This window comes from Typha latifolia, chromosome 12 (assembly GCF_019914945.1).
Source record: "Typha latifolia isolate L0001 chromosome 12, TyphaL0001v2, whole genome shotgun sequence".
In the NCBI taxonomy this organism is placed as follows: Eukaryota; Viridiplantae; Streptophyta; class Magnoliopsida; order Poales; family Typhaceae; genus Typha; species Typha latifolia.
The window spans coordinates 7,133,763-7,157,921 of record NC_133097.1 but is presented as its reverse complement, the minus strand read 5'-3'; the positions used below and the strand labels follow the sequence as shown (position 1 = coordinate 7,157,921).

The 24,159-nt window shown below is 34.8% G+C and overlaps 2 protein-coding genes across 3 annotated transcripts; both read left to right on the top strand.

Annotated features, from left to right (window-relative positions):
• The first annotated feature begins 2,152 nt into the window (after window positions 1-2,152).
• Window positions 2,153-6,015, top strand: LOC140799247 (high mobility group B protein 1). Of its 2 annotated transcripts, XM_073153463.1 has the most exons (9): window positions 2,153-2,339; window positions 2,491-2,513; window positions 3,206-3,287; window positions 3,777-3,905; window positions 3,999-4,056; window positions 4,156-4,200; window positions 4,281-4,361; window positions 4,462-4,545; window positions 5,698-6,015. In XM_073153463.1, exons 3-9 carry the CDS (start codon window positions 3,226-3,228, stop codon window positions 5,725-5,727), a joined length of 489 nt encoding a protein of 162 aa, XP_073009564.1. In that variant the 5' UTR covers window positions 2,153-2,339; window positions 2,491-2,513; window positions 3,206-3,225; the 3' UTR covers window positions 5,728-6,015. The 2 variants fall into 2 exon arrangements, with proteins under 2 accessions (XP_073009564.1, XP_073009563.1); XM_073153462.1 differs by lacking the exon at window positions 2,491-2,513 and having other exon boundaries at window positions 2,156-2,339.
• A 2,504-nt stretch (window positions 6,016-8,519) lies between these two features.
• On the top strand, window positions 8,520-23,562 carry LOC140798894 (ABC transporter G family member 51). Its single transcript, XM_073152976.1, has 24 exons — window positions 8,520-8,924; window positions 9,316-9,436; window positions 9,917-10,005; window positions 10,209-10,293; window positions 10,938-11,100; window positions 11,605-11,681; window positions 11,771-11,915; window positions 14,570-14,871; window positions 15,005-15,286; window positions 16,864-17,180; window positions 17,295-17,455; window positions 17,625-17,728; window positions 17,816-17,972; window positions 18,108-18,200; window positions 18,492-18,622; window positions 18,702-19,034; window positions 19,110-19,400; window positions 19,509-19,592; window positions 19,869-20,002; window positions 20,115-20,342; window positions 21,686-21,857; window positions 21,942-22,029; window positions 22,230-22,396; window positions 23,090-23,562. The coding sequence occupies exons 1-24, from the start codon at window positions 8,578-8,580 to the stop codon at window positions 23,354-23,356; spliced, it is 4,338 nt and encodes a 1,445-aa protein (XP_073009077.1). The 5' UTR covers window positions 8,520-8,577; the 3' UTR covers window positions 23,357-23,562.
• The last annotated feature ends 597 nt before the right edge of the window (window positions 23,563-24,159 follow it).

The following is a 24,159-nucleotide window of genomic DNA, read 5'->3' as shown; positions in this document are numbered from 1 at the left end:
TCATATTCTAACATATACATATTATTATTCGATTCCTCTCATTTCATCTTAAAATCTAGTTTATTAAAATGTAACTTTAAAAGGATATCTATGGAAAAATAGTCAGAATTTTATAAGTCACTCCCTCTATTTTTATTTATTTTATAATTCACATCATATTTTTGTGGATTTTATAACCCAACTAGGTTAACTTGGAAGACAACAACAAATGAATATTTCATTATAATATACTGAATAATTTAAAAATATATAAATTACTCATATCTTCTTCATCATCTTATTCTCTCTTATTTTTCTCATTATCATCACCATCTCATCATGACCAAATTGGAGGTTTGATCCTCAAATCGAGTCTCCAGATGTTCAGCTCGTTGCATCTTCTTCGGTGAACCCTTGATCAGAGAAGGATAAGTAGGAGAGACAAAGGAGGAGGTGAAGAAGAAAAAGGAGATAAGGAAGAAGAAGAATAATAAGACGAAGAGGAGGAGAAGATGAGAGTGCGGTGGCTACGGTGATGACGAGAGGTGGTGATTTGGAGACGATGGTGGAGGGGTAGTGAGGATGAGAGGGACAATAAGAATATTTTAGTAATTTAATTAATGTCAGTCAGTCAAAATAATGTCAGGATATTAAATAAAATTTATAAGAAAAAATGAATAAAAAAATAGTAGTTTTAAAAGATTTGTAAGTAAATATAAAATTAAAAAGTATAACCAAACAAGGAGTTTTTTGACCGGTCATCTTCTAAATAGTTTTTACCAAAATATAACACACTAAACTTTAATACCAAAAAAGTCTATTTTATTATAGTAACTTATCAGCTTTTTTTTAAGAAGATGAAGCATCGACAAGTTCAACAGCTTCTTTTAACATATAAGATGCTGGTCTAATTGGTGTTTCATATTTAGCAAAAAAGAAAATTAAAACTAAAACATACTTAGCTGTATCTATTAATTAGAGTTTTATATGAAAATTTTCAAACAAAATGGTGAGAAGTTCCACTTTTTAAGTATATAAACAGATGATAAAATTATTATTTTTATTTCGTTAACTTACATTTATAAATACTGAAATATCTGGCGTTTCCGGATAATGTGTGATTTATTTTAGTAAAATTACCTTTTAGACTCTACATTTTTATTATTTTAAGATTAAGTCTTACACGTGCAGAAAATATTCTGTGTTAGATTTAAACTAATGCCGCAAGAATATTATGTTAAGTAAAGATATTTTATTTTTAAAATATTCTTATTTTTAAAATAACTAAAATACTCTCAGTATGATTTGGTTGGAAATATTTTCGTAGTATAATTAATTTAACTGTGATATTTAGTTAAATTTAATTAATAGATCTAACAATAATATATTTTCTACGTATATTTGCTAAATAATAGGCCTCGATTTATAAATAGTAGAAAAGTAGAGCGTAAACTTTAATTTCGTGAAAAGAGAAGACACGGTGTTATATATAAAAATTCTTAAAAAGAAAATTTGTGAGAGAGGGCTAATTTGATCAGAAACTCGCTTTAATATACATGAAAAATCCTTAGCCATAGATTAGACTTTGATCATTCCTGAGTCCTGACCATCTATATGACGAACATTACAAATATCTCCTCACTAGCTTTCCACTTGTCGACTTCTCTGCTTGATCCGAGCTGAAAAAGAAAAGAAAAATCTCCCAAGGAGCCGACGGGGAGTAGCCGGTCGCAACGGTTGCGCGACCTGCGCCACCTAACCTCCCTGTGTCTGCATATTAATGAGCCGGTAACTGGTTCTCCCGGTTGATTTCTCTCTCTTACTCCCTTTTAACGAACAAACGTTGATTACATTTTAATACTTTCACTCCTAAATTAAAAAAAATGGTTTTAAAAAATATTAAAAATTAGCTAACTAATTAGGTGAATAAAAATATTTTACTCTCTTTCTTTCCCTCTCGGAGCAAATAAATTTTGAAAGAATTAAGAAAGATTAGTGAAGAATTTAATATCTAAAAAAATTGTCATGAAGATTATTAACGGAGGAGGTGAAAAGATATAAAAATAGAGATATTTTTATGGAAATTTATAATGAGATAATGAGATATAGATAGAGAAGGCTTAATTTTTGTTTAAATAATTTACGGGTATATATTTGTCTAATTTTATTTTTTGGGGGGTGAAACTGTGAAAGTAATATGGGTTGAACCGTTGAGGGGTCAAAGATGTAATTAACTAAAAAAAAAATCTAACTCCAATCCAAGCCCCGTCGGTCGTACGCATTATTCTCCCCCAAATTAATCCGTTCCTCCTTACTCTGCCTTTCGCTTCGCTGTTTGGATTCGCCGCCTCTGCTCCAAGGTTAGGGTTTCTCTCCCTCTCTTCTCTGATCTCGCTGTTCTCTTTACGTCGTTAGGGTTCGTAGTTTTTTCGGATCGGCTTCTTAGGCTATGGATTTGACGAGCTTGTTGCAATTTCTTAGTCCATTAACTTTTTTCTTTAATTTTGGCAGATCGTATCAATTCTTCTCCTGAGGTGGGGTTTTCTGCTAATGATTCACTATTTCTTGGTTCTTACTGTTGTTGCTGTTGTTATATTATCATTTTTAGTAGTGAAATTACTACTGCTAGTGTTGTTCTTGGTGTGAGCTAAAAATTTCTTGTTCTGATTATTGATATTATGAAAATTGTGCCTTATCGAATTTGTTCCAAGTTCAGGATATGAAACTGTACGTTTTCAAATTTTTTTCTACTTAATGATGAACATTTTTAAGTTTCTTTTCATAACTTAAAGTTCTTTTTACTGAAGAAAGATGGCCCTTTTTTTTATCTTTCTTTCCATCTATTATAATTGCAAAAAAAAAAAAACGCATCTGCCCGTAAAATTATATAACCTAATATATCATTCTTATGTATTATATATTTTTATGTTAACGTCTAGGCTATGTATGGTTCCCACTAATTATCTGGAAGTTCTTTGCTCATATAGTCTGGCTTATGTCAAGACATATTACCTACATTCATGCTGTTAACTATCCAGATTATTTTCTTTTACTGTTATTGTATGGCAGTTTATATTGCCTCAGATGTTCCTGCTAGTAGGATGAATTTCCTGCTCATTGATGAAGCTGAATCTTTGTTATATCTACATCAAGAACTTTATTCCACTAGTCCAATTAATTCTGTTACTGTTCGAGACTTTACCATCCTTTTTTATTTGCATAACAGGCACTCTTATCTGTTGGAAAATGAAGGGGGAAAGGGGAAAAGGTGCAATTAAGAAAGACGCACTGAAGCCAGTTGATGACAGGTTACTTCAAGTTCTATGCTTGCTTAACCTTGTTGAGTCTTTGAGCTTGCCACCCTATGTTTAAGTATCCTGGAGCTCTCTAATAGTTATCTTTTGGGAATTATGAAAATCAAATTACCGCTGGTGGAAAGGAAGCTAAAGTATATAATATCCAGTTATTTGACATTAAGATCCCATTCTTGCTAAGATCCCATCGCTTATGGAGATCAATTTATGAATATTCTCCTCATAAATATGTGAACAAAAGATCTGGAGGATCTCTGGTTATAAATATAGTACTAGAATAACTGCATGAAGTCTGTCATCATGTCGTTGTCAAATACATATTACCAAGGGCAATAGTGAGTTAGGTCCGTGGTTGCAGTATGAACATCTTGTTGTTACTATTTCTTTTGATTGTTTATCTCTTCATGGGTAATCTTATCTTATTAGTTATCAGTTGAATGTTAGTTTTTACTTTTTACTTAATTTTCTTGGTCTTCTTTTCAGAAAAGTTGGGAAGCGGAAGGCTGCTATGAAGGCAAGTAAGAGTAGCAAACCACAATCCAGGAAGGACAAAAAGGCTAAAAAGGATCCTAACAAACCAAAGAGATCTCCGAGTGCATTCTTTGTTTTCCTGTTAGTCATCGATGTTATCTACAACTTTCCATTATTGGTGCTTCAATTTTTATCTTGAGAACCTAATCGACCAGTGACCACTTAACATTGCAGTGAAGATTTCAGGAAGGTATTCAAGCAGGAGCATCCTAATGTGAAAGCTGTCTCAGCTGTAAGGAGATTGGCAGAATTTTATTCCAGCAAGATAGTTGGACAGTAACTCGTGCTCCTCTTTTACTGTTTTGATTGACAATGGATTTTTTTACTGAAGGTTGGTAAAGCTGGGGGAGAGAAGTGGAAGTCACTATCTGATGCTGTACGTACTATTGATGACATAAATTAAGCAGCCTTTTGAAACTAGGATGATGCAGAACCTTGCCTTTCTGTCTTTTTCAGGAGAAAGCTCCCTACGAAGCTAAAGCTGCAAAAAGGAAGAGTGAATATGAAAAGCAAATGTCAGCTTATAATAAGAAACAAGTACTGGATAATTCACATTCTCTTCCATGTCAATAGAAGCATACAAATTTGTTCATCTTAGTTCGGTGGTACTAATTTGCAGTCCTTTTTTGTCCTTCAGGAAAGCATGGCTGATGATGGTGATGAAGAGTCTGATAGGTCAAAATCTGAGGTTCATGACGAGGATGAAGAAGAAACTGGGGAAGTAAGCTTTTTCAAAGCTTTGCAAGTTATTGCATTCCACTGAAAAGTACATTTTCAATTTACTTTCTGCACTGAGAATCTGCAGAGTGGCTCTCTCAGATTTCTGCACTGGGTAATATGTTTTCATGAGAATCTGGGTACTATACCTCTTTTCACATCCAAACCTTCTAGCATGTTTTTAAGGAGAAGTGAGTTTGTATCTATTGCCTTATGAAGAATCATGATCAAAGAATCAGTATAGAAGTTTTGCATATAAAGGATTAAAGGGTGCGTTAGTTGGGTGCCCCAAAGGGGGTTGCAGGCTGCAAGTATGTGCATATAATGAGAGTGCTAGGATTCTCCTAAATTTTGGTCTGTAGTTTAATGTTGATATTTCCCTTATTTGGGTCTTTTCTTCTTGTCTTTGCAAGATATTTTACTGTCTATCTGACAAGGATATTTTTGAACCATTTGAAGAGAGTAGTTAGTTTTCTTCTGAGAAGTACTAAAGTTGTTCATCCAGTGATTCATGAGATGAGGATCAACAATTAAAAAAAAGTTAGGCAGTGAGAATCTTTTGAAAGGTTCAGTTATTATGCTCTCTTTAGAGCAGTTGGAGCTATTGAGCTGTTGTAAAATATGAATGTGATTTTGTTGTGACCGAGGGGAGGAGAGAAAGAATGTGCTGGTGCCTTATGCTAGGCAATAGAGCATGGTTTCTCATGGATTCTAACTTGTTTCGGTTCATCTGTTGGCTTTGATTAAGGGTTTTGCATCTGGCAAATGGCAAAAATCTGTCAATACCGAGTCATTGCAAATTTCATCTGTAGTCCTCTCAGAAAGTTGCACATTACCGTCAAGCTGCAAGTTATTTGTCATAGTTTGGCATTGTGAATCATGATGTAGTGGTCTTCTATCACTCTTTGTCATGCTATCTATTGGCAGCTGCCTGTTTGCTCAATTGATGGTATTTTGACATTCTCTTCATCACTTACAATGAAATTTTTTGCTTGAGGTAAAGTTAAAATGGAAACTAGGATCAGATAACATGCAACAAATTCCTTTTTGTGCTTGTACACAGAAGGATGACCAAACAAAATTTTCGTCAGTATAACAATAGCTTTGTTGAATAACAATTTGAATATCTAATGTAAGTGGTGTTTGGTCTCTGCAGGAAGAAGAGGAAGATGACGATGAGGACTGAGACTGATCACTTTATCAAGGTCAAGACAATGTGATTGCTCCGTAGTTTCATGCTGCCATCATTTGGAATATTAACTATTCTATTGCTTGCTGTGTTTCCTTGTTAGTCTGTATATTTTTCACCCTCGTTGCTTGCTTTTATAGCTTAGTGGGTATAAATGCTGTTGTGCTACGTATCTATAAAGTGCATTTTATTTAGTTTCTAATACTTTAAAACCATAGCAGAACGTGTTGTAGTATCTGTGACAATTGACCAAGTTTCTAATATCCACCCATCTCTATTATTTCAGATGCACTTTTGGATGATATTTAGCTATTTTAATGCCTATAATAGAATTGGAATTATACTTCTGGGATAGCTTACATAAATGTGTTAAATTACACATAATACTCAAATAATGATTCTTATTACTGCATATTTGTTCATTGTAGTTGGTGCGATAAGAATGTATAAATATCTTACTTGCAGTATATTAATTGCCAACGGTAATCACTCCTCAAAAGCTAGTAACTGAGCCATAATGCATTCCTGCTCTGCCTCCAATCCCCATGCAAATGAAAGAAAGTTCAGAGATACAACACTTTGGAATTTCTCATACCGATAAACTTAAATCTATAACCCTGATAATTTAAGCTGGCATTTGGTTCGTATATATATATATATATATGACAATTATTCATGAATGAGATTTTTTTTTAAATATATTTTATAACTAAACACTTACTTATATATGTACATAAAGTAAATAATGTGACACTCATACGTACATAAAGTAAATACTATGACAAGTTAATCTTGTGACGGATGAGTGAAATCTATGCACGCTTTCTAAATAACTTTTTTAAACATATTTATTCAGTCTGACGCAAATTCTTACACAAGTTATTCCGTATAATTATTATGTTTTGCAATTAAATAATAGAATATAAATAAAGTTATAGATGTATTTAATTTATGTTTAAAATATGAGTAAAATTATTTTTAAAATATTTTTAAAATATAAACCAAACGAGACATAAATATGTAGAGCGTAAAACTAGACTATGAAGGTAATATTCTTAAATAATTAAATTGATAATCGAGTCTTACAATTGTGCTAATTTTTCTATGAAAATAGGCTAATTTTAGTTCACAATTTATTTTCTCGATGATATTGTGTATTACTAAAATAAATACGATTTACATAAAATATGCTTACGAAGTTTTCTTTTTCTTACTATTTTAAAAACAAATTTTTTTTAAAAATATAAATACCCTGTATTACTATGGTACGACAAAAGTGTAATAATATAATTAAAGTCTTCGCCAAAATATGGATGGATGTAGGTTATCTCTGTGCTTCATAATATGCGTTCGTCACCAATGACATCAAGCGAGTGACATGCATCCAATTAATGTAGTCAAATATATATAGCCAATAAGATAAAAAAGCACAAGGATATAAGTACATGGCATGTCTTCTCTCAACTGCTAAATTACCAATTAGCTCATTGACCCATGATATTATTATTTCTACCAATGCCTCAAGGCTCGAGAACACTAAATTAAAATAAAATTAAAAATTAATTGGTAAATTATGACAAGGAACCCAGACAGTCACCACCATGAGCTAGCTAGCTATGTTTCATGTCTGTAGACATTCCTCCATTAATTCCAGAAGGAATTAAAAAAAAAAAAATACTTCATATCCTTTCGTACGTTTTCTCTATGATTATCACGAACTATAATTTTGTTACATAATTTTATCTCTATTCCTTGTCTACGTCATACGTGACGCCTTATTCCCGTCTTAATTTATTACACCCCTTCTTAAATTGTAGTGCTTCAACTCTGTTACGTAAGTTTAGCATTTAATTTTCTTTATTTATCTTTGCTATTAATATCACTAAGCCCAAAAAAAAAGGAGGTTAATATTACCATATCCGCACACACTGGAACCCGTTATTATAAATTAGAAAATAAAACACAACTAAATTGGAAATAGCCAGACGCATTGGGCATGTATTGGAACCAACTAGCATTTTTAGTAATTACACATTCAAAGTTGGTTCAGATTCAACTAATGGCTCTGGCAAAAAAAAATTAGTGAGGCATTAATTGACTAACATAAATGGAAAGCATCCGTCCCAATAGATCCATTAAGGTTAATTTCAAGGTGTAAAGTGCAAGTATCAAAGTCTAAAACTTAGAAATTTGGAAAGCATCTAACCCAGTTTATAAGCATACCCTCTTCTTCTTCTTCTTCTTCTTCTTCTTCTTCTTCTTCACTAGTGGTTTGTATAATAACTTGTTCTAATATCAAATTCTAGAAGTAATCTTTTATAGTTCCTTATAATTTACTTACGATCTCACTCTTGGTTTTATTGTCTCTTTCCTCTTCCAATAAGAGATAATGCAATGAAAATATTAAAGAAGGAGATTTAATGATGCATTTTATATATATATATATATACACATTAGAGATAATGAGTTATAGTCAGAGAGGATAAAAAGTTATCCAAAATATGTATTAGGATAAGAGAAAAAAATAAAAGAAAAAATAAAATTAACTAAAATTGAAAAGAAGAAAAAGGAAACATGCAACCCGTTCCCGATAGTGACGCTTCTCACGGGTGGCCGTGCCAGCACTGCACACGCGCGCGTGCACGTTGCAGTTAACGCACGGCTGTGCTTCGCTCATCTCGCTCGCGCCTTCTAGAAGGGGTATTATCGTCATTCTCTACCTCCTTCAAAACTCGCGGGACGAGCTCCACTCCTTTCTCTCTCTCTCCCCTCTTCTTTAAAAGCATTTGCCTCTCCATCTCGATCCAATCGCATTTCTCAGTAGAGATCGAGAAGAGAGCGCCATAGATGGCGGCGGCGACTAACGGTAGCGAGTACTTCGTGATCGACGTTGGCGAGTCGAGCGACCGCTTCTCGCGGCCGTCGAACAGCGATGCGGTGGAGGAGGATGAGTCGGAGCTGCTCTGGGCGGCGATGGAGAGGCTCCCCTCAGTATCACGACGCCACTTCGCCATCGTTCCTCGCCGGAGCACCTCCATATCCGCCGCAGCCCAGCGGAGCCGCAGCCCCCTCGAGGTCGTCGACGTGAGAAGCCTCGATCGGCGGGCCCGGGAGCTCGTGCTCGACGAAGCCCTCGCCACCAACGAGCAGGACAACTACAATCTCCTGTCCGGCATCAAGGCCCGCTTCGATGCGTAATTTCTTGGATCCCTCACGATAGCTTCTAGGAGATATCAAATTCTTTCTTTTTGGTTGCTATTAGATGCGCAATATGTAGAGCCATCACCTATTTTCTCTGTATTTTTTGATCACTAGTCGTTTCCCGATATCAAATGAATCGCTAATTGGATGGGTTATTGGAAACCTAGACGAAGAAGGGTTCTTACGAATTAATTACGTAGCGTCATTCTGTTTTTCCGTTGTTTTTTCTTATTTTTTATTCATTTTCTAAGATAAATTAATATGTGAGTGCGTTTGTTGAGTAACGAAACATTTGGTCTTGCATTCTGTTCGTTACCTTAGGAGGCTGGAAAATTTGATTTAATGTTTAACAATCTTGATGTTTTGACACTTGGGATGCAACAGGGTTGGGTTGCAGGTTCCAAATGTGGAAGTGAGGTTTGAGAGCCTGAACGTATCGGCAAAGGTCCACGTCGGTCGGAGGGCTTTGCCTACTCTAGTCAATTACATCAGGAATTTGGCTGAGGTATGACGCACATCTTGGTCTCTTAAAGATGCTCGAAATGTACAACGATTCAGTTTTTTCTAATTCTATATTGTTTTTAAAACTTGGAATCTTTTACCAAATGACTGGTTATAATTTTTACCAGTAAACATAAACATGTCCAGCAGAGGATTTTATTGCCCTTATTATTCTTTTTTCATTTGCTTTGAATTGTTAGATAAAAAATGACTTGTGTAATAACAACATACAATTAGGGTTACTTATAAGATCATTGCTAAGTTCAATTTGTCTATCTCCTCTATTCTTGATTGATATCAATTTTTGCAATATCTTGGTGAATGCTTGATTGAATTTGGTTGGGTCTAGCTTTCATGAAGTTTTCACATGTTGGATGTTTTAATATGAGAATATAGAGGGGCCATATTATCACAGATTTGAATCCCCATATCTAAGTATCTATGTCTCTTTTTACCTATTAATTTAATCTGATATCTAATGCAGCGAGTACTCATGTCCTTTCATATACTACAACCCAACAAGCACACTCTCACCATTTTGGATAATGTGAGTGGCGTCGTGAAACCTGGGAGGTGAGCATGCAAACTGGTTTTCCTTCTTTTTGTTAAATTATAGACTATGCCTAACATTCCAACTGGCCTCATGCATGAAGTCTGAAACCCAATTCATATTCTTGTCTTGTGGTAGTAGTTGCTCTATGATGAATGCGCACAGATATGCCTTTCCTTTTGTGATTTGGTGTCTTGAGTTGCTTCCTTTGTATGTGTATTGGCAGAATGACTTTGTTATTAGGACCTCCTGCATCTGGGAAGACTACACTATTGCTAGCTCTTGCTGGTAAACTGGATTCTAAGCTGAAGGTGTCTGTTCTTTTCTTCTCCTTTTTATCATCTTTTACTTATTACAAGAAAACAGGACATACTGTTTTCATGTATTTATAGATGGTGCCTTCCCTTATATAAGTCATGTTTTAATCCACGAAACAGGATGCCCTGAATAGCAGGTACCTTCGCATTTAATAAATCTGTTCAATCATTCCTCATCACATACTGTTCTGAGAGAAAAAAAAGAAGCTATTCAAATGTTGTGAATATCTCTCGAGAGCCTTTTGATAATATATTCTTTCTTTCATGTGCTGATCCCAATAGTTAGGACCAAAAGGTTTGGTTGCTAATTGCTTTGACCCAATGACCCCAAAGTGTAGTACTCATATAAATACAAAACAAAATTAGTCATGGTAGAACTTAATGGCATTTTGTATTTTCTGTTAGTTCATCTTATCAGGAAATTTACCAGGTTGATCTTTGGTCCATATTTATGGTAAACTAGCATTCAGATAATGTTCTGTAGAAATGTTATTGGAAAATGTAAGATATACTTGGCGATAATTTCCTTTTGATAACTCCCTTGATAATTGCAGTTGTCACTTGGACTGTGAAAGTGTTCAACACATTGATTATGTGAATACCTTTCTACTTATTTCCTTTTCTAATTATTTCCTCAGCAAAGTGGACGAGTGACATACAATGGGCGTGCTTTTGATGATTTTTTTGTACAAAGAACATCTGCATACATTAGCCAGACAGATAATCATCTTGGGGAGTTGACTGTGAGAGAAACTTTTGATTTTGCTGCCAGATGCCAGGGTGCAAGTGAAAGCTGGAAAGGTTAGGGCTCCTTTTCTTGATAGTATTGTTTTTACTTCATTGTTAGTAGCATCATCTTGGAAATGTGGAAATAGACTTCGTTTTTTCTTTCCTCCGCTTGGTTGATCCTTTACCTGTTTAATATTAACAGAAACTTACCCTGAGAGAATATTCTTCCTTCTAAAATTTGATACCGAGGCTGAAATTATTTGTACTACCATGTACTTGTATAGATAATTTTACGCATGATTTCTTTATGTATGATACATTTGTGCAACTGGATGAACAAAATATATTCAGGAGCAGAGTGCAAAGATATTGTCACCCTTGTTGTCCATCAAGCGTCACATTTTTGTATTTTCTCTTAACTATAAATCACCACCAAGTGCTAACATGTCTATTTGTTGTCTTACTAGATCAAGAATTCCTGTCACCATTCTCCTTTCACTGAGTAATATCATGTAATTTCAAGTGAATGGTTCTTCATGTCAATCCCAAGAATTACTGTATAATTCCTATGTGCAGAGCATATGAAGGATTTAACTAGGCTCGAGAAAGAAAAGAATGTGCATCCAAGTCCTGAAATTGATGCATTTATGAAGGTCAATACTTCATATCTTCATTTTACTTAACTCATTACCCAGTATTGTTTATTTTTCAAATTATCTTTTGAAATGAATGTGGTGAACAGGTTGCTTCTGTCGGAGGTGAAAGGAACAATCTTGTAACAAATTATGTCCTGAAAGTACTTGGCCTTGATGTTTGTGCTGATACTCTGGTTGGTACTGATATGGTTAGAGGTGTTTCAGGTGGTCAGAAAAAGCGAGTGACAACAGGTGTGCAGATCATCATTTAGCTAAATATATTGTTTGCAATCTATTTCACCCATTTTATATTTTTTTCTGATCGAACTTCTGTTGAACTTGCTGTTCTTTAGGACAATCATGGAATATTAGCTGAATCTATTGTTGAAGTTTCTTAGGCCTCCATCTAATGTCTTGGCTTCCTATGATCTAGTAGAAAATTACAACATTTAAACTATCTATCCTGCCAATTGCTTATGGCCTCTTTGAAACAGGACCTCTTTCTATTCTTACTCCACTTTCTACGATCTTTTGCTAATTATCTTACATTACTGACAAGCCAATAATGAGGAAAAGAGGCAAGGAAAATAGAGTAGCCATATGCTTTGCGACAGTAAACTTTCTCTGCAAGTATGCATGTTCAAAAATCTGATTTAGATGGAAAAATGCAAGTTTTTGATCAAACTAGCCCTCCCAAATATTTATTTTATATGTATACTATATTTTAAAATGTAAATATAAAATTAGGTGTGTTTAGAAACTATTAACCTACTTTTAAATATAATCCATTAACTGGATCAGTGACTTATATAATTTTAAATATAATCCATAAACATATTAAATTCTCTTAATAATTTTCAAGTCTTACGAGAAAGTTTTATATAAGTTGTTGACTTTGTATTTTAAAATCATTGAACTAGAAACTAATTTATATTTGAAAATCGCTAACTAGATTAACCATCTCCAAACATATCTATTATCATTTATAACTTTCAAAATAAATTAGATGTATAAAAAGAAATTATGGGAAGTATATTAATTCTAAGATTCTAGCCACTTAGTTTGCTGAAGAAATGAAATCTTTTCCTCAATCCAACTTCTTTGACTGAAGACCTTAGTTCTTTCTCTTATTCTTTCTTGTTTATAATTAAATTACACAATGTCCAACAACTTGTTTATTTGTTTGCTTACACTTGCTTGACGGTAAACTTGTCTTAGAATATAAAATATAAAATTATTATAATTTAAGTTTTTAGAATAGTTAGTAAATTTAATATGGTGTCAAAGTCATGACTATAGGTCATGAGTTCACTCTAAACCCTAAACTTTAGGTTATGAGTTCAAATTCTGTTTATCCATTTTTATTTAAAAATTTAAAATTTCCCTCATTCAAAAGTTAAATTTATTTTTAGTATTAAAATGTCTTAGCTAAAATACAAGAGAAAATGTTAGAAAATAAAATATAAGCTTGGTGAGTCAAGTTTAAGTCTTAAAAACAACCTTATGAAAGTTAGGGGAAGACTGCTCATCTCCTCTCCATTATTTTATTTTCTCATTAATTTACTAATATTCAAACCTGTAACTTCATGCTTCCTTGGATTCGTATATCAATGATCTTCTTGTTTCTCTTACCTTTTTTTCTCTCTTTTTATTGAAGATAGATGGTAGAGGGAGTTTTTTTGGGTGAAGTTCAATTTGATTTCTAGACAAGCCTTTTTAGGTGCACCGTCTAACGAGATGCACTCAAAAGTGGAAATTGGGTGGATGCTAGTGGAAGCGATTTTCAAATCCCCCATATAATACCAATGTGATAGCAATAGATTTAGGTAAATCAAATATTAGCAAAACTAATATTTATACCAAAGGAAAATCTTTAATCAGAGTGCTAAATATAGAGAACTTCTAATACTCATGCTAACCACATATAAGAACTCTAAATGCAAATCACAAAGAGGAAAAGAAAGAGACAAGATTTACGTGGTTCGACGATATGCTTACATCCATGGGCGAAGCAATTTTAATCCACTATGCAAATCATCAAATACAAAGAGTTTTCAACTCTAATATCACTCTAAACAATGGTGGCTCTCCTCTCTAATTTTTTCCTCGTGCAAAATGTCTACACCTAATTCTAATCCAAACATTTCAATTTATAGGGCTGACTAAAGCTGCTGAAAATATTGCTTGACATTCGAATGCCCGTGGGGTTCTTCGAACACCAACAGAACTCTAATCTGGAGCACAAGAGAGCGTTTGAATACTTGTGGGGCCGTTCGAATGCCTATAGAGTGTAAATCTTCTGGAAAAATTACATTCAAACGCCCTAAGTGCCTGTTCGAATGCCCTAAGAGCTTGTTCAAACGCCCCGGTCAAATTTGAATTTGAGCCAAAACTTCAACACAATGTGCATGCCACTGAAGACGAACTATGATCGTCCTATTCACTCCTTTTGCATCTATGGACACTTGTCCTTGAAACGCTCAGCTTCTTCTTGCTACGAAGCTGTTGTCGATGTATCTATGGTCTTCAACGTAATTCCTGCTTTGATTTATCCTAAGAAGAGAATCAAAGTCTCTGGTTAGGTTTGTCTAGATCTCGATGCCTACAAATCCATGAATCTGTGAAGGTCAACACACTACTCTTATTCTATCCAAGCATAAATTGTTTTTTTTTTCTCTTATAATCTTTCTTTACCGACATAACAAACTGTGATTTTCAAATTATTTCCTTCTCTAAATTTTGAATAATATTGCTGTTTTTAAGTATTAACATCCTTCTGACGGATATGGTTTGCACTTTGCAGCACGATTAGATCTTTAATCGGTTATGCTGACATATAGTATTGTACTTCATAGACACTGTCCCCGGAATTACTAAACGAGAATCTGCTTTTGTCTCACTTGCAGGGGAAATGATTGTTGGTCCAAAGAAAACCCTTTTTATGGATGAAATATCTACAGGACTTGACAGCTCCACAACATATCAAATTGTGAAGTGCATGAGGAACTTTGTTCATCAGATGGAGGCCACTGTAGTGATGTCCCTTCTGCAGCCTGCACCTGAGACATTTGAACTTTTTGATGACCTAATACTATTATCTGAAGGGCATATCATATATCAAGGTCCCATAAAGCATGTCGTTGAATTTTTTGAGTCATTAGGCTTTTCATTACCACCTCGCAAAGGGGTGGCTGACTTTCTCCAGGAGGTATTTGAATATTTTTTCGCACTCTTATTATTTGTTCAGATCCATTATTTTGCAGTTATTTACTTGCACTGAAGGTTTATTTGTGGAATATAGGCTATAAAAATCTAATTAGTCAAATTTATATATACTTCAGGTTACCTCTAGGAAGGATCAAGCTCAGTACTGGTCTGACCATTCAAAGCCATACGTGTTTCTTCCTGTTTTAATGATGGCCAGAGCTTTTAAAGAGTCTGAACATGGGAAATCTGTGGAGTCGACTCTAGCTGTTCCTATTGATGATACAAAGTTTCTAGCATCAGCTCTTGCCAGCACGAAGTTTGCTATATCAAAATTAGCCCTTCTACGGGCATGCTTCGCAAGGGAACTTCTTCTTCTAAGTCGACATCGTTTCCTTTATATCTTCCGAACATGCCAAGTAAGTTTCCTTTGGTTTCCTCTTTTTAGCTTATAGTTTAAATTTCACCCAACTTCTTTTTTCGTAAATTAGAATTAGCTTTAAATATCCTGCCTATGATTCTTTGGTCAATTTAGTTGTACATGAAAAGTTAAAGAGGTAGTTGGATGTTTAAATGGTTTGCGATGATATTATAATCCAAAGGGACCTTCAAGTATACAACTAGGCACTGGAAGAAGCTTATTAGGTGGTGCACTAAATTGGTGGTGACTTTGATCCAACTTTGGAAGTTTGGATCCATGCTATTAGGTTCTGTAACATATCTATTTGTAAAAAAAGGTTTTCACAAAAGGTATTTTTCATGTTTCAAATAAGAACAATCAATCAAGTAAATAAAATATCTTTTGTAATTCTAGCTGATTTCAGCTCGTTCAATCAACAACAAAAAAAAAAAAAAAATTTCTTTGGATGGTCATCTATAATCAAAACTTCATCTTAGATGCTTGTAGGTTCAGTACTCATGCAATAATATGAAAGAGAATAACATATCATGGAGAGATCTCTGTGGGCCTAATATATCTTGAAGATGTAACAATGCAATAGAGGGAGAGAAGCGCATGATTCTTATCATTTTCTTCTTTTTTCAAAAAATTATTTTCCTGTTTCATTCTATGTTGTCTTTTTCGTTTCTCTTTCTTCTCCTTTCCCTACCTGGCTCAGCCACCTGGACTAAGGCCATTTCAGCCTTGGGCCAGTCAAAAATGTCGCACTTGCACTAAGGCCAGATGTACCTGGAAACGAGTTTCGGCCTTCGGGTCTCACCCAGATTTTTCACATCCAACTACTTGTAGTCTTGAAGCCTGCAAACCTTCATTCTTCCGTGTTTTTAGCTTCCTACTGCGAGCCATCAAAGCACAACTAATTTACCCTTTCTGAAGTTCAAGAACGGTCAAACTTGGCTGTCTTTCTTTTTATTTATTTAATTTTTATCTTGGCATTATTTTGATAGAGAATGTAACATCCCATAATCCGAGTGTTGCTCTCTGGAATGCTATAAATTAGCCGGCTTCCTGCTTGACCTTGATAACTTTGTGTACGAATTTCATAGCTTTTGTCGTGTATCTGAAGCTAAACCATAACATCCCTGATGCGTGTGATAACCGGAGTGATCTAATATGAAAACTCGCTTGTAGCGAATAATTTTTCTAGGAACAATGGCAGCATCCTTGTCTATGTTCAGTCCAAGATGGTTGTAATGTCATGCTGATGTTAGGGCTTATAGATTTTTACCATTTTAGATGATTTGATGACATTTTGGCTATTCTGTATAATTATATTTTACAGTCCATTCTGAAGATGCTTTCCCTACGGAAATGAAATATAGCTTTATATGTTTGGCAGAAAAAAATGTTTTGCTTCATCGCTGTAATTATCAAGACTTGTAAATGTGCATCCGTTTTTTAACAGAGACAGTCTCTTGAATTTCCTTTTTCTTACATACTTTGCAATGGTCTTACTATGGTTTCACTTGCATGCATTTTATCTATTGATGCCTGTTTATACTCTATTCATTAATTGATGAATGTTATTTATTGCAGGTTGCTTTCGTTGGAGTGATCACGTGCACAATGTTTCTTCGCACGAGGATACATCCTGTTGACGAGATAAATGGAAATTTATATCTATCTTGCTTATTTTATGGATTGGTACATATGCTTTTCAATGGGTTTACCGAGTTGCCAATTACGATATCTCGACTCCCGGTTTTCTACAAGCAGAGAGAGAATTTCTTTCATCCTGCTTGGGCCTATTCAATTCCTAGTTGGATTTTACGTGTTCCTTATTCCATTGTCGAAGCTGTAGTGTGGTCTTGTGTAGTATACTATACAGTAGGGTTTGCACCAAGTGTTGGGAGGTATGAAGATGCAAATGTTGTTTTTTTTTTTTAATTAGTATGACAATTATCAATCAGTTGTGTACTTTTACTTTCTACCGAGATTGAAATTAGCAAAATACTTCACAATTGCAGGTTTTTCCGCTTCGTACTTTTGCTATTTTCTGTGCACCAAATGGCATTAGGACTTTTCCGAATGATGGGTGCTATTGCCCGAGATATAGTTGTTGCCAATACATTTGGATCTGCTTCACTTCTAGCCATTTTTCTGTTGGGAGGATTTATTATTCCCAAAGGTTAGATTTGTTGGTCTTATAAGCTGAATGAATTTACATTTTACATGACATTTTCCCGATTTGGTTGATTGATGTCATTCTTAGTTTTCCAGTTAAATAAATGATTCATTAATTGTATATTTTGTTTCCAATTTTTTTATGGTTTCTGAACTCTAGATTCATAAAGCAGATGAAATCAAACCATGGTGGACTTGGGCCTTCTGGCTTTCACCATTAAGCTATGGGCAACGTGCAATCTCGGTTAATGAGTTCAGCGCCTCAAGATGGGCCAAGGTTTGTTCCTTTTTATTCCCACTTTTTTATTCTTAAATTAATATGTGACCAAAATTTTATTCTGTTTCTTCTTCTGAACCATGACAGAGGTCTGCTTATGGAAATAATACAGTTGGAAATAATGTTCTAATTCTACATAGTCTTCCCACCCAGAAGTACTGGTATTGGCTTGGCACTGGTGTTCTGTTATGTTATGCTGTCCTTTTCAACATTCTCTTTACTCTTGCTTTGGCATATCTTAAGCGTAAGTTAAATATCCTTATTCCTTAGTAAATGGTCGTATCTTTCTGATATATAGGATCTCAACTTTGTATTGCTCTCTCTTAATTCTATTATCTATTAGCTAGAATATCTGACATCAGTTACCATGTCATTGAAGCGCTAGGGAAGGCACAGGTAGTAATCCCATCTGATTCTGCAGAAAAAAAGGATGAAAAAAATGGTGCTGCTCTTTTTGAAATGGAAACTGAAGGTGAACTATTAGTGTTTGAAAAACTGCATGTTTTTGTTTCCTCTTTGCATCTATACGGAAACATATACCTTTTTTTTTCTTTGCTGCTGCTGACATCAGCGTAATATCTCAACATAATCATTTATTTCATCCTCTCCTTTAGCTCATCTTATGTATGCATATGGGAACTAAAAGCACTTTCTTAGTTCTTACCAGATGAATCAACAACTCTCTTCATATCATGTTAATCATATGCATCTAAAACCATAAGTTCTGGTTTTTAAGTGATTATCTGACATGTATATTTTGCAGTAAGAAGTAATGTACAAGAGTTGTTGCAAGGAGGAGAGATTGCTGACATGTGTAACAGGGGAATGATTCTCCCGTTTCAACCTTTATCCATGACATTCCATAACGTCAGTTATTTTGTTGATATGCCGAAGGTTGATGCCGCTGTTGCCTGCTACTTTATAAGAGAATATATTAGTATTTACTAAAAAATTGTCCTTTTCTGAATAATAGGAAATGAGAGCACAAGGGGTTCCTGAAAAACGATTGCAACTACTATCTAATGTTAGTGGGGTATTCAGACCACATGTTTTGACAGCATTGGTTGGCTCAAGTGGGGCAGGAAAGACAACGCTTATGGATGTTCTTGCTGGCAGGAAGACAGGCGGATATATAGAAGGTGATATTAGGATATCTGGATTTGAAAAAGATCAGAGAACGTTTGCCAGAATATCAGGATATGTTGAGCAAAATGATATACATTCGCCTGAAGTAACAGTTGAGGAATCTCTCTGGTTTTCATCCAGTCTTCGCCTTTCAAAAGACATTAGCAGAGAAAAAAGACATGTTAGTCATGATTTCCTTATTTTGCACCCTCAGATTTTAGTTAGTTGCTAAGCATACTAGTACTCTTCTGTGTAGGCATTTGTTGAAGAAGTGATGTCACTGGTCGAGCTTGATCAGCTTCGACATGCATTAGTTGGCATGCCTGGGAGTAATGGTTTATCAACAGAACAAAGAAAGCGTCTAACACTTGCAGTTGAATTAGTTGCCAACCCATCTATTATATTTATGGATGAACCCACATCTGGATTAGATGCACGAGCCGCTGCAATTGTGATGCGAACTGTTCGTAACACCGTTGATACAGGAAGAACTGTTGTTTGCACCATACACCAACCAAGTATTGATATCTTTGAAGCATTTGATGAGGTTATTAGCCATTGTTCTGTTGAAGAGCGTTTGATCACTCATTTGGGCTTGCATATATTCTAATTTCCCGACAAACTTTTCTCTAATATCTTGTTTGTTTTGCCGCAGCTTCTTCTTATGAAGCGAGGGGGCCACGTTATATACGGAGGTTTGCTTGGAGTGAATTCACAGAATATGATTGATTACTTTCAGGTAGATTATATATGTTATATTATCATTCTGTGTTTATTCTTTTTATCTTTAAGATAAGAGGATTGATCTTCAATAACACTTGCATGTTTTGCTAATTTGCTCCAAAGTCTTAAGTTCCCATGCAATTCTAAATTAAGATATATAATGATGAAGTGTCCTTTGGTTATTATTAGGTTACATCTAAACAACAGAAATCCTTGATATAATTAATTATATTAGTTTACAAAATTTTCTTTACTTGATGGGTCAATCAATATCATAACATCTCTCATGCAGGGAATACCTGGAGTTCCTACTATTCAAAATGGTTATAATCCAGCAACCTGGATGCTTGAAATTACTACGCAGGCATGTGAAGAAAAGCTCGGTTTAGATTTTGCTACCATATACAGGAATTCTGATCAGTTCAGGTGAATTTTATGTAACAATATTAATCCTTTTTTTATAGAGGTCCTGCATATGTCTAGAGTACATGATTGATGAAACTTAGCACTGCAAGAAGTGATAAATTCTTTATCTCAGGAAAGTTGAAGCTCTTATTCAAGAATTGAGTGTTCCTGCTGCTGGCACAGAGACTTTAAAGTTCTCTTCCGAGTTTCCACAAGATGGTATAACTCAATTCAAAACCTGCTATATTAAACAAAATCTTGTATATTGGAGGAGCCCACGATATAATGCTGTACGGTTGATCTTCACAACAGTTGCTGCTCTGATATTTGGCTCAATATTTTGGAATGCTGGTTCAAAAAGGTATCACAGTTGTTATGCTTTCTTTTACTTAAATTTCTTGCCTCAACTTCTACTTTGCCTGCTTGATTACTTTCTTTTTTTCCTTTAGATATGCTTTTATCATCTTATAATATGTATTACCAACAAGATTGATTATTCCCACCAAATTTAAGGAGTTTGAGTTATGTCTCATGTCATCAGCATGTTAATTGGAGATATTAGGAATATGAAGTTTGAAATGAGTATGGCTGCAGAGAACCATGTGCTTCACCATATCTTTTGTAACTTTCATTTACATTGTAGTTTTAAGCTTGTTTTTGTGCTCTGAATTTTAGAATAATTCAAGGAAAGTCTTGAGAAGCTTGGTAAGTAATTAACAGTGTTGGCTGCATCACATGCTTGCTGCTAAAAAACTGTGGATACCTTGAAATCCCAGATACAAGGGCTATGAAGGAAAGGAAGAAATAGTGCTAACCCCTCTCATATTCATATAAGGCAGGGAAACGTAGCTTCTCTCTCCCTCATCTATAAAGAGGAGTTTTAAATGATTTAATTGTCATTTCTATTATTAGGTGTGTAGTTTAGACATTTGTCTTTTTTTCCAGCTTTTTTTATCATTTTCTATATGATTTATGCCTTTAATATTTTTGCAGTCTAGTGATGGATCATCATGCACTTATTAAGCTGCACCGTGAAACAGCTATCTCTGTATGATTACTATGATTAAATTATTAATATTATTCATCAATTTTTTGTTTTTAATCATGATCATCTTTAATAATGTCAAAACAAATGATTTCTAGGTAGTTTAATAATACCACTTTTATGTTTTAGATTTTAATAGACAATCATTAGCACGAGATATAACCTTAGTTCATGTAGGAAGATCCTTATTTCGTCACATGTATCTAAGTCAAAACTTTAAGCTGTAGTAAATCTTTCTAAATTTCCTTATGTTAACTTTCATATATGAATCTATTGGCAGAGGAGATTATGCAGATGTATAGATAACAATATAAGCTAAAAAAATGTCAGGTCTTAGGAAGAAGTACAAAAGATTAAACTGATAAAAAAATAATAAATTTCAATTCGCTCGGCTCCAAGTGATGCCACCATTATTCTTGTGTGAATCACCAGTCTAGCAGCTAGGGGGGATTTCCTGGTTGTGTTGTGTTACTGTAGAAGAGTTGCCTCTCCTTTATAGTTCTCTTAAACCTATTTATGGATCACCTTGCTATTGGTAAGTCCTTTAAATTAGCAGGAAAAATCACGCTACAATATCTGAAGTTTCTCCATTTTCTTCAGAAAGAAATATAAAATATTAAGTGTTCTGGTTGTCAAATTATACTTCTACTATTTTGCAGGGAGACAACAGAAGACTTGATGATTATTATGGGATCTCTTTATGCTGCATGCCTATTTCTTGGAGTTAATAATTCATCATCTGTACAACCTGTGGTATCAATTGAGAGGACTGTATACTACAGAGAAAGAGCAGCTAGAATGTACTCTTCATTTCCTTATGCAGCTGCACAGGTTGGTTCTTCTAATCTGTTAACAAATTCTTTCTTATTTGCTGGTAATGTTCACAATGTTAAAGGCACTCTCTCATGTTAACAGGGGCTTGTAGAGATTCCTTACATTCTTGCACAAACACTAATATTTGGAATCATCACCTACTTCATGATTAACTATGAAAGGGCAATAGGTAAGAGGTGCAATCCTTAATGTACCTTTATAGTCTTGAAAATCTGTTCAAATATTGGTGATCTGAGAAATTACTTGACAATTTTACTTGACAATTTTCCCATGTATCATCCTACTAATGTTTGCTTTCATGTTCTGTCTATTAATATAAGTTATCCATTACGGTTGATCAGATTCTCACGAGCGCCATTTATTCTGCAGGAAAGCTCCTACTATACCTTGTTTTCATGTTTCTTACTTTCACCTACTTCACATTCTATGGAATGATGGCCGTTGGTTTGACTCCATCTCAGCACCTAGCAGCAGTTATTTCATCAGCATTTTATTCATTGTGGAATCTTCTTTCAGGTTTTCTAGTCCCTAAACCTGTAAGTTTCTAAACTTTTATTAAGAATCCAAATCCTTTACCATTGTTGAATAGTTGCTGGAATCTTTGACCATCTTCGTAGAAGTCCTTGTGGGCTATGTAGTGTGTTTCTTAGTGACACCAGAACCCTACTGATGATTAGTAAGCGTTCATTATCAGCTTAACTTTTAAAGTATAGTAACTTAACATATATGCTATATGATCCGCTGAGTGTGACAATAAAGCTTGCCACTGGGTAACTTGGTTTTTGGGGTTCAAGTAAGAATATGAAGAGTCATGGGTTTACATCTTGAAGCAACTTCTTTAGAATAGACTGTAATGTGTGTACATTTTTACTCCAGCCTCATGCACTGAGATGCCCTCCAGCCCCTGCAAAATTTTAAACTATAGTGCTATTTTTTACATTAGAACCCTATATTGTTTAAAAAAAATTATTGGATATATTATATGCCCCTCCTGTAAAAGTGGAGTCTGGCTCTGCCTCTGCATATGGATCGGTTGTTTTATAACTATTAAGTGCCACTTAATTAATATTATGTCCATTTTGCTCAGACTGTTAAAAGTGTTTTTTGTTGGTCGTATTGCTCATTCCTGGAATACTTTCTTCTCCTTCCAGTTTGATTACTTTCTTCATCTAGTTTCCTAACGATGACATTGTTCTGGCTTATGGTATCTCATGTTGATTCTCTCTCAGAGCATCCCGGGTTGGTGGATCTGGTTTTATTACGTATGCCCAGTGGCGTGGACCCTACGAGGCATCATTACATCACAGTTGGGTGATGTTGAGACTAGATTAGTAGGGCCTGGTTTTGATGGTACAGTGAAGCAGTATCTGGATATATACCTCGGCTTCGAATCTGGAATGACAGGCATCAGCGCAGTGGTTCTCGTTGGCTTCTGCCTGTTTTTCTTTTGTGTTTATGCGACCTCCATCAAGGTCCTCAATTTTCAAAGACGGTGATTCCGTTGTTAGAGTTGACACTTACCTGCTGAGGGACACCACTTAGTTGATTCTTGCTTAAATGGAGCATTCAAGTGCAGACTCAAGAAGAATTAGTATACATGATTCTGTATGTACGATGAATAATATTCGAACTTCACTATTTTAGTATGTTCAGACATAGATGATTTTAAAGATAAAAAAATTCAAGCTGAGTTGATGATCAATGATGCAGCATTCTTTCCCTTCCCTCCTTATTGATCAGAGACTAACGTCCGTACGATTCTGAACCAGTTTTGAGCGATTTCAATCTTCTAGTTGCAGAATTGGAACTCAAGAAAGAAGATCTTGACGTAACTGTCTGCCTAGGTACTTGCACTTCTCCCTGTAGATAATTTATAACTACTTTACGTTATTAAGAGTTTGATAGTAGAGTTAATTAAATAAAAAAGCACAATAAATTGGTTCACTCGTGTTCATCATTTGATGGTAGGATTTACATCAGATACACACTTTTACATGCGTTTCTTTTTTTTTAAACGATAAAAAGTTAACTAAAACCATGTGGCTGTCCAAATGAAAGAATTAACGGAATACACCCAACATGGGCACAGTAGTACGAGCGAATTCATTTACGTGGTGGAAAATGTTTACATGCTTAATTGGGTGTTGCGTAAACTCTTTTGTAGCATGGTGATATGGACTTGGCAACATCAAACTCAGTAGTATATTTGTGAGCCAGCCGAGTCTGTCATCCCATAAAGTTTAGAGAAGCACTAGGAGGAGATCTTCCGCCTAAGAGAGAGAGAGAGAACTTGAAGGAA

What these genes read in the sequence shown, in the direction of transcription:
- LOC140798894 (XM_073152976.1), top strand. Translation starts at nt 8,578, where the DNA reads ATGGCGGCGGCGACTAACGGTAGCGAGTACTTCGTGATCGACGTTGGC. An exon ending in GCGCCTCAAGATGGGCCAAG is followed by an intron (nt 17,729 to 17,815) that starts GTTTGTTCCTTT and finishes GAACCATGACAG; the next exon opens with AGGTCTGCTTATGGAAATAA. An exon ending in ATATGATTGATTACTTTCAG is followed by an intron (nt 19,593 to 19,868) that starts GTAGATTATATA and finishes TCTCTCATGCAG; the next exon opens with GGAATACCTGGAGTTCCTAC.
- LOC140799247 (XM_073153463.1), top strand. Translation starts at nt 3,226, where the DNA reads ATGAAGGGGGAAAGGGGAAAAGGTGCAATTAAGAAAGACGCACTGAAG. An exon ending in CTGAAGCCAGTTGATGACAG is followed by an intron (nt 3,288 to 3,776) that starts GTTACTTCAAGT and finishes TCTTCTTTTCAG; the next exon opens with AAAAGTTGGGAAGCGGAAGG. An exon ending in AGTGCATTCTTTGTTTTCCT is followed by an intron (nt 3,906 to 3,998) that starts GTTAGTCATCGA and finishes TTAACATTGCAG; the next exon opens with TGAAGATTTCAGGAAGGTAT.